General features: G+C 37.6%; 1 protein-coding gene across 1 annotated transcript; it reads right to left on the minus strand.

The window, feature by feature from the left end:
• Positions 1-5,405: 5,405 nt before the first annotated feature.
• Positions 5,406-7,746, minus strand: LOC111868571 (serine palmitoyltransferase small subunit A). Its single transcript, XM_023859336.2, has 2 exons — positions 7,088-7,746; positions 5,406-5,720 (listed from the first exon to the last, which is right to left on the minus strand). Exons 1-2 carry the CDS (start codon positions 7,181-7,183, stop codon positions 5,619-5,621), a joined length of 198 nt encoding a protein of 65 aa, XP_023715104.1. The 5' UTR covers positions 7,184-7,746; the 3' UTR covers positions 5,406-5,618.
• Between the last annotated feature and the right edge of the window lie 7,640 nt (positions 7,747-15,386).

A 15,386-nucleotide genomic window follows, 5' to 3' on the forward strand; every position in this document is an offset into this window, starting at 1 on the left:
GGGTGCCAGTATCTGCTTCTTCTGGATCACATGCACTAGTGGTGAAAGAGCATTAAAATTGTATGTGGTAAAGTCATTGTCAGATTTAGTGTTTTCAAGAGCTGATAATTAAATCAGTCTGGATCTAAAGTATAGGTTTCCCTACAATTAGTTTGGGGCACTGCTACAGACCGGAAGGTCACAGGTTTAATTCCCAATGCCATTGGATTTTTCAATTGACCTAATCCTTCCAGCCACATAATGGCTTTATGCAGTGAATTCAGAATTTCATGAATATGTCACACAGTGACTAAATAAAATTTGACCCAAGATTCAGAGAATGGTTACCAACATAATGAAAGCAATTCCCGTGTCTACCAAGTTATCAATTAGTAAGGCTTATTTATTGTGACACATTCTGATTTGAATATTTACAACAACTCTGTTATTTCTGGAGTATGATTGTGTTTGTGGGCTATGAGAATGTGCAGGATTAGAATGAAGTTATGAATTCGAAGGTGGAAGAAAAAACATTGGTATAGGTAATGAGTATGTTGATGAATCAAGTGAGAGAATGCTTGAGGAAGAGAAGGGGTATAGGTGGCCAGACAAATCTGTGATATTTTTTAACTCTGCTTAGTTTACAGGGAACGTGATCACCAAAGTGTGAAAAATTATCCCTCCTCCAGTTGCTGATGTCTTCATTTTCTTCTTCAAACCTGTTTTTCTGAGTAGCTGACTTTTCATCCAGTGTAACTGATTGTAAAAATTCTGCACTCGAGTTTGTGTCATTGTTCTCTGCCATGTTGCCAGAAACACCCACTTTTGTGTCATATTTCTGCAATAAACATAATAAATGTTACTAATATATAGTAGGCTTATACATGTTACTGTTCTGCAGCATACTTGTGAAAGTGAATGGCTGAAAATAGCAAGATATCCTAGTGATAGATGGAATTTTCCTCATTGTTTAGGTGCCATTGAGGGTTTACATGTGAAGATCAGATCTCCCATGCAACAGTGCAAGCAATTATTTCAGAATTATTTATTAGAAGTCTAGTTACTGATGCAACTTAAGTGAACAGTGTCATCCAAATAGATGAAGTCACATTATGTAATACTGACATGTGCATATACTGTGTATTTTGGGCAATATTTACTAATGTAAACTCAAAACAAAATAAAATAATTCACCTCTTATACTGATCTGGAGCATTTTCCTGTCAGGTACATTTTGTAGTAAGAATTTCATGTTATCTGTGAACCATGTGCTTTTAGTTTTCAAAGCTTCACTTAACTTTTCTTCTAATGATGCCCCCTCCCCCAATTTTGATATTCGTTCCCAACTTTTTGGACTGACCAGAGCTACTTCTCAATCCCTCTTCAGGATCATGTTGGCATCCACCTACAATACTACAAAGTGTCTCACACTGCAGAAGACTATAACCTGAACACACTATGCTGGAAAACGTATGCCAAGTATCCTTAACATTTCTGTCCTGATACTAGAACTGTGCTACTCCTTTAGTTCTAGGTGTATGTAAACAATATTACTGAAATTATCTGCTTATTAAAAGCCACTTACACATAAATATAACTGAAGATGTTAGATGGCTCAATTATTGTCACCACACACTAATCCGGAAATTGCTATTTGTTTTCTCTTTCCCCAGACATGCATCAAATATCTGCAACTATTTCATATCTCAGAAGAGATGCAAGAAACACTGTCCAGTTTGCACAACATACAACAGTTATCTGTAGTCTGTTCTACAGTGTTGGTCAATAACTGCCAAAAATATTTTCAAACTGTCCTGCTGCCATATATTGTCCTAAAAATGTCACTTGTCTAAACAAACCTTTAAAATATGACATTTCAATCTTGATCATTACATCCCATTTGAGACCTAGGGTCACCTTGATGAACGCTTTGTCCTGATATTTAAATGCACTGTATCTTGATGTCTTCTATCCAGTTTCAGTAATTTAAACACCATTTGTACTTTATATTTTATTACAGGTATGATATGTGCAACAAGCGGTAATTACACTGTTTTCCCACATCTATGGTGGCAAAAGGTTAAATGAGCTCCCAATCATTACAAATAAACTTTAATCTATATAACATAGCTATAAATAATCCCATTTGCTGATATTCCTGTTCTTTGGGTTACTTAAAACAATATTATATTTAAGCATCCTGTTGCACTCTATACAATATATGACATAAACACTGTCCCAAGTGCAACAATTTATTGTAGTTCTTTTGTCTTGCCTTCTTCTACACTAAATGTTTCGGCCGCAAACGGCCATCATCAGGTGTATGCACTTATGTAGCTGTTACACTGCATCTAGTTTAAAATTTAAAACCATAAGTCTTCCCAATTGTTCTTTTCGTCGTTACTAACAGGTTTCGATTTATTAGAATCTACTTCGCTGATAACTGTCTGCTTTGTGCATTATCTTTGTTGCCTACGCTCGTCAATTTTGATATTATGAACTGGCACTTTTAAAATCTTGTTCTAATTTAAAATTCTTTTAAAAATTAAAATTCTCAGGGTTACTTGCCCTATGTCTGTAGTGCTGCAGTGGCTACTTCTTGTTTCCAGCACTGTTATTCCGTGTAAGCTCCCTGTGTGCGGCCGCTGCTTATCTTTACTACGTGTGCACACGTAGTAAAGGAATATATGCACCACCACCTTCAACATGTGGTTGCTGGAAAAACGATGGCCTTTTAAAGTTGACTGAAATTCAGTGGAGCAAGATCAGAGCTGTATGGTGTCTATTCCAATTTCAGTCTAGTGTTTCAATAATGTGAGTAGCAGCACAGAGATGAGCTCTATCAAGGAACATGCCTTTACTCCAGATCACTGGCTTCAGCTCGTCATGCATTCTCACTGTAACGTGTACTGTTTATTGTTGGACCTTTCTTGATAATGCTCAAGGAGCAGTTACTTCATATCCAAGAACAGTGTGAGCATAACATTCCTCACTGCTGGCTGAGATTTGAACATATGTTCGCACAGAATGTCTGGTGTTTCCATTCCATACTCCTGACATTTGCTCCCTGGCTCATAGTGTTGAATCTACAATTCATCACCAGCAACAATATGATTTAAAAATATGCTGCCCTCTTCAAGAATACTGGTCCCAAGTGATTACAGATGTCCAAACAACTACAAATGTGCCATTTTGTGAACTGTTTTGGAACCCACACAAACTACGAAACTGAAGTCTACTGAGGATGATTCCTTATGACTGTAACTAATGTGCAGTTGTAAGATTTGAGGCTTTCCCGGCGGTGACTATGAAGAAAACAGTCTTCTGGGATTTGACACCATGTATATGTGGTGTTAGCTGACGTTTTGGAGGAACGTATAGTCTCCATCTTCAGGGTAGAAGGAAAAATATAAGAAATCCACAAGCGAAGAGACTGTGAGAACCGGTAAAAGCAGACCAAGATTGTTTTCTTCAATGTGCAGTTGGTTTGCCACTTCATCGATAGTTATCCTCCTCTTGTTGAAAATTAGCATGTGGACTTGTTCAATGGTACTTTTAATAATCAATGTGGACGGGAACCCTGGGTGTTCATCAGTGACACTTGTCTGATTATTTTTGAACATGTCATTCCATTTGTACATTGTCTGCTGTGGCAGAATACTGTGTCTGTACTGCGCTGATACTCTCTGTTGAATTTCCGCACCCTTGTACCTTCAGTCCACAAAAATTTAACACTGTATGTATGTGTATGTGCCGGTCATGGTAGCCGAGCGGTCTAAGGCATGCACTGTCTTCGCTCGCTCGGAAGCAGAGATCGTGGGTTCGAATCCCACTCAGGGCATGGATGTCTGTGAGCATTTTTCTGTGTTTGTCTAGAGGTAGAGGCCTTGTGACGAGCTGATCACTCGCCCAAGGAGTCCTACCGTATGTGTAAGATCTAGAAAAACCGAAGTGAACAGAGAAGTTCATGGAGGTAGGCCTAGGCCCACTGGGGCTGTAGTGCCAAGGGGGAAAAAAAAAGTACGTGTATGTACTAAGTAAAGCAACCATGTTGACACCACCAGTGGTGAAGAACACCTAAATGGTGAAGTCAAATATGTTGCTACAACAGTGAGAAGTTTTTATACATAAACAAATATAAGTCCATCAGGTGTAACTAATTTAACAGGAATAAGTAAATGTTTTGACCATTACTGGGCACCATCAGAAAGAATGCCCAACACTATAAAGGAGCTACTTTATATGTTGTTTGAACCAGAATTCAAACCAGGTTATTGTTACCCACACCTTATTGGACCTCCAAACAACAGGCAGAACTGCCTCAGAATAACTCTTGAATGCTCAAGCATTTTCTGAGTGGTATGCCAGCAGAGGTTTGGCTTTATATCTCTAGATGTGTTTCCACCTAACAGCCGTGGCAGAAATCCTTGGCAACCCTGCAGCCTGATATGCCTTCTTGTGCACACTCTATTCTGCATCCACTTCCAGAACAATCTGGTCTCATCCAGAGAGGGGAAAGAAAAAAAAACCCTTAATAGAGCATATATGCGTGCTCTTCAATTGTCACTTGGCGAGATGGAAATTCCTCAGCAGAATTACTTGTTAACATAAGGTTGTAGGATCCATGTCATCCTTTAAAATGTTAAAATGACCGAGTACAGGCAGCAAACATAGGAAGTTTTGGATCTGGGTCAATAACATTTGGCTCATCAAACAAGCGCTTTGCCTTAACCCAAATGATCATTATGGAAAGTAGAATGGCATGTTGGTATTCATGATCCATCCATTAGGCCGGCATACCTTTACAATTTCTCTATTATTGGCACCCTAATTTGTGTCATCTTACTAACCATGTTCCTCATTACACCTCTGTTTACAACATTCCTAATTTTATCAGCTTGCTTCCTAATGGTTCTTACGGTCGATTTGAAAATTCCAATGGCATTTATTACATTCATCCCTCTTAATCACATCTAATTTCTCCTAAAGGGTAAAAGACTTTTTTTGCCTCTTGCTGCCAACAGCACTCTTTTATCACTGCTCCAATGTTTGCCCACAATCAATTTAACTTATAGACTTCACAAAATTAAGCAGATAAAATGAAATGTCACTTGAGATGCTGCATGGCCTACAACTGCAGAGAAACTGAGCATGCCTATTATTAATGGTAAGCAGAAACAGCTCACATGTCTTTTGAGTTATTAGTGCATCACATCATCATAATAACTCCACTATCACAACACTGATCTATTTAATTAATATGTATAAAGTGAGGTTTATATAACATAGGATACCTGTATGTAATACATTTATGTGGGAAGATATGTATATATATATAACATGTCAGGTACAGTCTTCACTGGCTCATACAATTCCAAACTAATGAATGATCTGGAAACAACTTTAAATTATCATAAAATGTAACAGAAAGTTTCAATTCATGTTTTTATTCACAATAAAATAAGGAATGTAATGTATTCTCAGAATTTATGATATGCTACCATACAAAGACAATTCACTTATATTGATCAATAAAAGGTTGCAATTTGAAATAATCTTGATCTTCTGGTCCACTTCCGCTGGTATGTAGTACTTGTATTATGATTGTAACGGTTCTGTGGCAACAAGCTTGGCATTTGCTATATTGATGTATATCTAACTACTGATGATGTCACATACAGAAGGACAGCATAATTTAAATACGACAGCATAAGGAACACAAGTACAAATGCAACATATGAGTATGTGTTAAGGAAAGATATACATGTGAATTCAAAGTTGTAAAAAATATCAAATTTACTATTACATCACATGAGGTCTTACCTGAGATTAATATGTTCATGCAGTTCTTGGTACACAGTTACTAATATACTGACAGTGTATGCTGTGTCCAAACAGAACGCTGTGGCAGGCACGGCTAACATCATTATTTGGAAAAACTGCAAATTAAGCCTTCACATCCCTCAAATCTATATACTTGCATTAGAACTGCCATAGCTGCAGAGACTGGCACAGTGTTAATTGCTTACTACAGCATTTCTGTTAAAGATGAAATCAAGTGTACTACAGCAAAATTTAAAGGAAAAAATAGGCTTTCAAGCTACATATACTTAGGGTCCTTTGAAGGTAATCTGAGGAAATAATGTGGCTCCTTTCTGCAATTTAATTTGTGACCAAGCTGCCCCAGAATCTATGGTGAGGCCTGGCAATCAAGGGGTTAGGACAGAAAATTGTACATGATTTCAAGTTTTTAAAAAATGTTGCACAGTTATAACTTTTCCTGGGTTTTTCATATTCTCCATTATTGTGCTCTGACAACATCTCAGATTCTTATAGTGTAATTATGTTTGTCTTCCCCATATTGGCCACATTACCCTGTTCAAACACAGATGGCATAAAAGAACAGGTCTTCACTTACCACGACAAACCTATCCAAAGAACTAGTGCAGGCCAAATGATCTTCCCACAATTTTCATTTCATTGAAAACCATTTAAATGAAGTTGGTGGCACTAAAATGAATCATCCCTCAAGTTCTAATGATGATACAACCACATCAGGGGGCCTCAGGCCAAAAGAGAAGATGAAAAAGACAGAATTATGGCTTACATTTGGCAGTGATGCTGGCATCTTTCAACACAACACCTCTCTTGTAATTCAGAAGGGGCCCTTCCTATTCGAACTTAAAAATATCGCTGTAAAAGACAGTTATGTGGAAAACATATTTACTCAACCACTTTTCATGGCTCCTCATGGAGCAACAATGCAAATGTAACTGCATTAACCTACAAAACAAAATGGATAACATGCATTACATAAGCAATATTTACTTATTCTAGTGTTCATTCCCCATTGTGAATGGACACAAATTGTTAAATACTACTTTACAGTAAACGATTGTAATTCATAAGATGTACTGTGTACAAAATAAAGTTTAAAATTAAATTCAGAAGTGCCACTCAACAAGAGATAAACCCACTATGGTAACTTTACTATTCCCTGACAGAAGAAAGCAGAGGTTTCTTAAAATTAAATTACACAACAAGCCGCGTAACTGGACGTCTCACTTTAAAACTGACTCGTCGAACAGCATATTTAAAGGATACTGATAACCGCACGCTCCCATCTTTCTACCATGTAGAGTTCAGTTACCATTAGATAACGAAAATACCAGTAACACAAGAATTTCCACACTGACTGAATCATCTTAGCGAATAAGTTTACTGGCCACACTCACTTAGCCAGAGCAGTCTTACTTTACGACTGGCGGTTTTACCAGGATTTGATTTCACGTGTTCTGTGCCCTTTACCGTGGAAATGCATTATTTCCGCTGTTTCAATAAATCGTTGCCACGGTTCTTCCTGAGCAACGGTCTGTTGGTATTCGATTTGTCGCTCTGGGAACTCAGCAATTACCATTGTTTTCGTTGCTCAGCTACGGACGACACATAATACGTTACAATATGTATTCCGTATCATGCTATATCTACATCCACGCACGTGTTATGTGCAGGGATTAGTATAACGGACAAACCACGTTAGTATCGATGTATGCCTAATTGCTGTTAGGTTCACGCGAGAGGAAGCGATCTAAACCATATAAACTTCCGGTTGTGGAGTTACTTGGAGGACATTTGAAACAATTTCAACGGTAGAAATCTTCAAATTACACACCGGTATAAACATGCTGAAGAGCGTTCACAAGAGTTGATGCATAGTCAAAGCGCGTTTGGTCCACACGTGAAAATCCTCTTGTGTTGCCTTGATGTATTTTTTTTTATTGCTAGTGGGGTGGGAGTAAGTCTCTTGTACTCAGCCCCAGATCCACCACAAATCCCACTTGACCAGACCCGGGATCGAACCCGGGCCACCGCGGTGGGAAGCCAGCGACTAACCGCTTGAGCTATGGTGCGGCCTTGACTTGATTAAGTACATAACTACGTGGTAATTCTTACATTGTTTCCCCAGTAGGTAATGGATTGTTGCTGGAAATGCGGTGTCTAAGGGTTCAGTTTCACCATAGACATATCTGGATGGGATGGCAGTTGTACGTAGGGGTGCTGATAAGTCTTTGACTTTTCCTATTTCACTTAGCTTTATCACATAATTTCGCCTCTGTAGTCTAGTGGTTAGCATTGTTGGTTATATAGAGGTTCGATTCCCGGCGCTACCAGATTCTTTTCTGAGTAGTAGTGGGTCTGGAACGGGGTCCACTCAGCCTCGTGATGATAATTGAGGAGCTATTTCAAGGAAATAGCGGATCCGGTCTAGAAAACCCAAATTAACGGCCATGGGGGATTCATTGAGCTGACCCCGCGACACCCTCTGTTCGCAAAAGTTGGTACTAAACTTCGCCGTCAAGCGGCGGTCGCTCGGTCGGTATAGTTCGCCTGCGGACTAAAATCACGGAGTTTCTATATCACATCGAAGTTTACAGTTTTATATATGTCTGACCTAATTGTAGCCCGATTATTTAGTGTTTGCTGCCGATATGAAGGGATAATGGCACAAAACAACAGTGATTTCACAGCAAAAGAGTGGCGAATGGTGATGAAATATCTTTTCCTAAAACGGAACTCTGCCAAAAAAAATGACGATGGTATGTCGGTTACATTTGGCGATGTGCTCATCGTACTCCACAGTAAAGAACTGGGTTGCTAGGTTTAGAACAGGATATTTGAGCACTGAAGATGAACGTTCTGGGAGACCAACTCAAGTGATAATTGCAGAAAACGTGGGTGTCATTCATTCCACGATCTTGGATGATCGAAGAATATCCGCTAAAAAGATAGCAGAGACCCTAGCGATATCCCGAGAAAAAAGTAGGCTATATTAGGCTATCTCAGACAAATGCCTTCCCAAATGTCTCAATGCTGTTCAGAAGAGTTATCGAGTGCTTGCTTCACAAGCCATTTTCGACGAGATTCTGTGTGATTTTTTTTAACTATCTCGTAAGTATGGAGGGGCACGCGGTAGCATAGTTGGTTGAGGCACTATGCTACAAGCCGGAACGTCGCGGGTTCAAGTCCCGGTGAGGTCATTGGATTTTTTTTTCAATTGAACTAATCCTTCCAGCCACACTATGGCCCTGGGGTCAACTCAGCCTCCAACAGATATGAGTACCAGGAATATTCTTGGGGGTAAAGGGTGGCCAGCTCATGGGGCTGACAACAATACCGCCATCTACGAGCTGATGGTCTAGAAAATGTGGGAACCTCAACATCTCACAACACTATGGGCTTCCACTGGCCTGTTACAGGGATGCCTTTACTTTTTTACTTTACTTGTAACTATGGATGAAACTTGGATCCATATATATGATCCAGAGACCAAAGAACAATCCAAGGAATGGAGGCACAGTGGTTCCACACGTCCAAAGAAGTTCAAGACACATAAGTCATCAAACAAGGTGTTGGTGTCTGTCTTCTGGGACAAAGATGGAATTTTGCTTGTAGACTACCTGGAAAGGGGTGCAACCATCATGGCAAAGTACTATGTTGCACTTACAAACGAAATGAAGCAGCAACTGGTTGCCGAAGATCAAGGCTAGCTTCTGAAAGGAATCTTATTTCTTCAAGACAATGCTGTTCCTCACAAGGTGGCCATTACATACCAGAAATTGGCAGCTCTTCACTTTGAAGTTCTGAAACCCCTGGCCTACTCACCTGATTTGGCCTCTTCAGACTACTGCCTCTTTCCTTACCTCAAGAAACACCTCAAAGGATGAAAGTTTTCATGTACTGAGGAGGCCACATTAGCTATGGATGGGCGGTTTGCAGCACAACCAAAAGAATTTCTTTAATAGATGGGAATATTTAAAAATTGAAAATAAATGAAAATAAACAGGGTGAGAGATTACGTATTGATTTGTCTGGCTTTTGGTTTCTTTAAGAATTGTGAAAATTTTAAGTCATTTTGATTTACAAAAGGCGTTGTGTTAACCATAAAATATTATTGGATAAATTGGAATTCTATGGAATTGAAGGATAATTCAAAACACTTATTGGATCTTATTTAACAGGTAGATATGAAAGAGTTGTACTGGGTAATAGAATTGACAGTAACAACTCTTCCAAATGGGAAACAAATAAATGCGGTGTTCAACGGGGCTCAATTTTTGGTCCCTTGTTTTTTCTACTTTATATTAATGATTTACCTAAAATAATAAACAAAAATAATATGGTATTATTTGCAGATGACAGCAGTCTTATACATGATGTAATGCTAATTTGCTCACAATGAATATTAATAAGACTCAATATGTAGAGTTTCGACCTATGAAGTATTGTAATATCACTACTCAAATTAATTATGATCAGTAGGGCCCGGATTTTTATGACCTAAAAACTATAAATATATGCATGCACTTATGACCCCAAATTATGTCAAATATGACCTAAAAAGTGTAAAATATGACCTTAAATATTAAATGGGACATAAAATTTCACAATTTTAATTACAACTTTTACTAGAGTTTAAGAATGAAGATAATGAATATATGATAGTAGGTCCTACTTACCAAATTAGCCCTATTATGTCTCTGAAGGAAAGAAAACTGATGGAATTTCGACATTTCATACTGGATTAAACCATTCATTGTTTTCTTTTTAATACTGATATTTGCGTTCATATTTTAGACAAACACTGGTGCACATGGTATGAACACTAACTTAACTCTGTTATCTAAAAACACCATTTAAAAGAACACAAGCTATTCACGTCTCAATTTTCACTGAGTTATTCACGTCTCAATTTTCACTGTTACAATTGCAATTTATAACTACATGCATTTCCAAAATTTTCAAATTTGAAAGATAGCCGATTATCACTAAGGATAGTTTTGTATTTGGAAAAATTTCGTTCCACATCACATGATGTGACAGGAGCATATTTGAAGAATGTCAAGTCGTTTGGTGACAGTTCTGTATCATCTTCGAATGTTGCTAGTTTACCGGAAAGTATATCTGCAATCTTGCATAATGTTGAATAACCAGCATTCCGATGAAGAACACTTTCTATTTTGGTTTTAATCCTGTCACTTATTTCACCACGAGTTCGGTTTAGTTCATTCTCAATGCTCTTTACAGTGTCCAACGCGTCACAGAGTTCAGTCCCTACAAATTCCAGGCGAGTTATTGCACCTGAAATTGAACAGAAGTTGGCTTTATGTACGTCAGATTTTGTGCTAGAGTGATAGAGAATAAGTCCTTGACAGCTTTANTGGAAAAGTATATCTACAATCTTGCATAATGTTGAATAACCAGCATTCCGATGAAGAACACTTTCTATTTTGGTTTTAATCCTGTCATTTATTTCACCACGAGTTCGGTTTACTTCATTCTCAATGCTCTTTACAGTGTCCAATGCGTCACAGAGTTCAGTCCCTACAAATTCCAGGCGAGTTATTGCACCTGAAATTGAACAGAAGTTGGCTTTATGTACGTCAGATTTTGTGCTAGAGTGATAGAGAATAAGTCCTTGACAGCTTTAATTGATGTCAAAGCCATTAAACATTTTCTCAATGGCTGTGTAATTTTCACTATAATATGCCATAGCATCCAACCATGTACCCCACCGTGTGACGACAGGCTGTGGAGGAAGTGGCAGTAGAGGAGCTTCTTGTTTAAATTTCTGCACTCGAAGAGGGGCCTTGATGAATATTTTCTTTCCGTTTGAAACTAGCCTATCTACATCAGGAAAATGTCCTCGAACTTCTTCAGCCACTCTATGCAATGCATGAGCGAGGCAAGTAATATGGACCATTTTCGGGTAGATTCGAAGTCCTTTGGCAGCCTTCTTCATCTATGGAGCGGCATCTGTTACTAGGAGAAGGACATTATTTTGCTGTATTCCATTTGGCCACAACAACTTCATGGAATTATCAAATGGGACAGCTATAGTCAAATGATTTGCTCTTTCGAGAACTTCACAGTCAAGAAGAAATCTCTCACCAGGTTGATCTTGTTTCAGGGTCCCAACTATAACATTCGCAATATACCGCCCATCTACGTCAGAAGTCTCGTCAGAGGAAACCCATATCTCGTAGTCAGCAACAGATGTTCGAATCTTATTTAACATATCTTGATAACATGTAGAGAGATAATTCTTTCTTAATGTCGATTCACTTGGGATAGGATGACTAGTGTATGTCTCCAAAAATTGTCTGAAGTGCTGATTATGCAATTTCTCTAATGGAATATTCGAAGATACCATCCACTGACACAAATCCTTCGAAAATTCCGACCCATTGTTCGTTGAAGAAGGTGAAGGAGGAGGAGGAGGAGGAGAAGAAGAAGAAGAATTAGTGGAACTGTTTTTAAACAACAAACTTTGTCTGCTATCCTTTGTAGATAATCTGCTTAAACATTTACCATGTTTAAAAGTTTTACAATGCTGCTGCACAGTAAATCGCTTTTCTGCCTTAACTTTCACGCCACACAACTTACAATAAAATATCTTGCCATCGGTACTAAACACTTTTTCACCAAACTCCTGTACAAAACTACGCAACTTTGCGCTCCTTGAACTACATGTACTCACTTTAGGCATTGTAAAGTCAAACTGAAGTCTTATAACGCCCTCCACATATATAAATAGAATACTTCTAAGCCCTCCAAGAAAGAATGGGATGTATATACCTTATAGTAAGACGGAGTACAATAGGAGAATACCCGTTACACTTGCCTCCCTCCTGCCTCGACTGGGAAAGGCCGGCTTGCCAGGTCATAAATGCTGCATTTCACAAATTTTCGCCTTTGTAACTGCAAATACAGTCCAGTCAAAAATATGGTTTTTAATACGAACTTCATGTACTTGAACTCTATTCCACATTGAAGCAACAGTCCAGCCTGAAATTTATTTTGTAATACTAAACATTATCAAAGAATTGTTTCTAAAATGACAAAAATATGACCTTATTTCAAAATTATGCCAAAATATGCTGTAAAACCAATAAAACTCTAAAATATGCATTTATATGCACAATAAAAACGACATAATTTCAATAAGAATGACTGGAAACATGCATAATTACATTTAAAAATAGGAATAAACCCTAGGATAAAAATATGACATGTCATAGAAATCCGGGCCCTAATGATCAGATAATTCTGTATTTTAGCATCCTGTTGCAATTGTTCAAATTAGCATCCATTGTTTACCTTCCATCAAAATTGCAACTCTTTTACATTCTACACTTCAACACTACATGTTTTGGCCTCAAAACGGCCATCTTCAGGTGTTTTTATATTACAGATATTTTACTAAAACTGTCTTAAACACTGCTACACTGTTTTAATTTGTGTTAAAATCACACGCTGTAGTCTTCTTAAGTAAAACCAGATAAAATCCTTTAAAATTTCTGTTGCATATTATTTCACCTCACCCGGGGTGTCGTCATTTTTGTAAATGTATCAAGGTGTTTTTCTCGGCAGCTTGCCCCTCACGTTCCTTGTCTACTTTCAGTTTTTGACTGCCATATGCTCCTGGTTTGTGTGTGCTTCCTCCACAGTGTGTGGTGTTGTCTTTACTAGTCACGACACACTGTGGAGGAAGCTTACACAAACCAGGAGCACGTGGCAGTCAAAAACTGAAAGTAGACAAGGAACGTGAGGGGCAAGCTGCCGAGAAAAACACCTTGATACCTTTACGAAAATGACGACACCCCCGGTGAGGTGAAATAATATGCAACAGAAATTTTAAAGGATTCTATCTCGTTTTATTTAAGAAGACTACAGTGTATGATTTTAACACGAATTAAGACAATGTAGCAGTTTAACACAGTTTTAGTAAAATATCTGTAAAATAAAAACGCCTGAAGATGGCCGTTTGAGGCCAAAATATGCAGTGTTGAAGTGTTGCAATTTTGACGGAAGATAAACAATGGACGCTAATGATCAGATAAATTTAACAGATGTGACTGAGATTACATTTCTGGGATTAATTACTGATGATACTCTTTCGTGGAAACAGCATATTGATTATGTTATTAGTATAATATCCACTGCATGTTATGCATTGAGAAATATCAAATATATTATACCTTTAGATACATTAAAGCTAATTTATTTTGCTAATTAAGTTATGGCATAATGTTTTGGGGTGGCTCTTCTTGTGTTAACAAAGTTTTTATATTGCAAAAGAAAGTTATTAGAATTATAACGAATTCTAGACCAAGAGAGTCTTGTAGGGACATTTTTAAGAATTTGGAAATAACGACATTCTACATATATTCATTACTTTTATACACAATTAATAATAAACATTTATTTAATTTTAATAATGAGATTCACAAATACAAAACTAGAGCCCTCAATAATTTATATTTACCTGCAGTTAACCTAACAAAATACAATTAAGGTGCGTACATATCAGGTATTAAAGTTTTTAATCATCTTCCTCAAACAACAAAAAAGTTGGCTACTGATGAGAGAAGTTATAAAACTGAACTGAAGAGCTTTTTATATCATCATTCTTTTTAGTCCATGAATGAATATTATCAATATAATTGGTCATAAGCGCGCAAATTTGTAATGCATTTAATTCGGTTAATTTAGGTAATTTAAATTAAAGTGTATTAATTTTAAGTTTTATAGTAGTGTTCTTTTTAAATTATGTTTATTGACTAATTAATGTGATTTTAATTATGTAACTCGTGTAATTCATTAAATGTATCTGGACACATATATTAACAAACGGACTATTTCCACATCCTAGGTTTTCTTTACCTGTATAGATATATGGAAAATAAAGGGGAATAACAAAATCCGGAATTCAATGATTGAAGGACTTCGTGAAGAGTGTTGTTATGGGACTCAAACTGCTAGGCCAGCATTCTTCATGTAACATAATGCCATACTAATTAATAATTTTATAAGATTCCACCATCCAAGGAGAAATACAAGAGACAGTATGCTGATTGACAGAAATATGAGATGAAGGATACCATGTGGTGGTGGTATGTGTAACACGCTCTGTGTAGTATGTTTCTGAGATTTCCACATGCTCAATTTATAGGATAATTATGTCAATACAACACTGCTTCTTCCTGTTACACATTTATGTTACAAAAATTAATTTTAAAAACAGTTTAATACCAATACTCTGATTTTGTGTAATTCTCTGAATGAACTGTGAAAATTAAAATTATTGCAAAAAGGTAAAGCTATCCCTGTAACGGGCCATGGAGGCGCAAAGGACCATGAGACGCTGGGGGTTCCATATGATCTAGACAATTGGCTCAAAGATGGCAGTAAGGTTGTCAGCGTTACGTGTCGGCTGCCCTTTAACCCCCCAGGAAGATTCCTGGTACTCATTTCTATTAGAGGCTGAGTCGACCCCAGGGCCACAGTGTGGCTGGAAGTATTAGGTCAATTGAAAAAAATCCACTTCATTGGGACTCAACCAGCGA

This window comes from Cryptotermes secundus, unplaced genomic scaffold, assembly GCF_002891405.2.
Source record: "Cryptotermes secundus unplaced genomic scaffold, Csec_1.0 scaffold330, whole genome shotgun sequence".
Classification (NCBI taxonomy): domain Eukaryota; kingdom Metazoa; phylum Arthropoda; class Insecta; order Blattodea; family Kalotermitidae; genus Cryptotermes; species Cryptotermes secundus.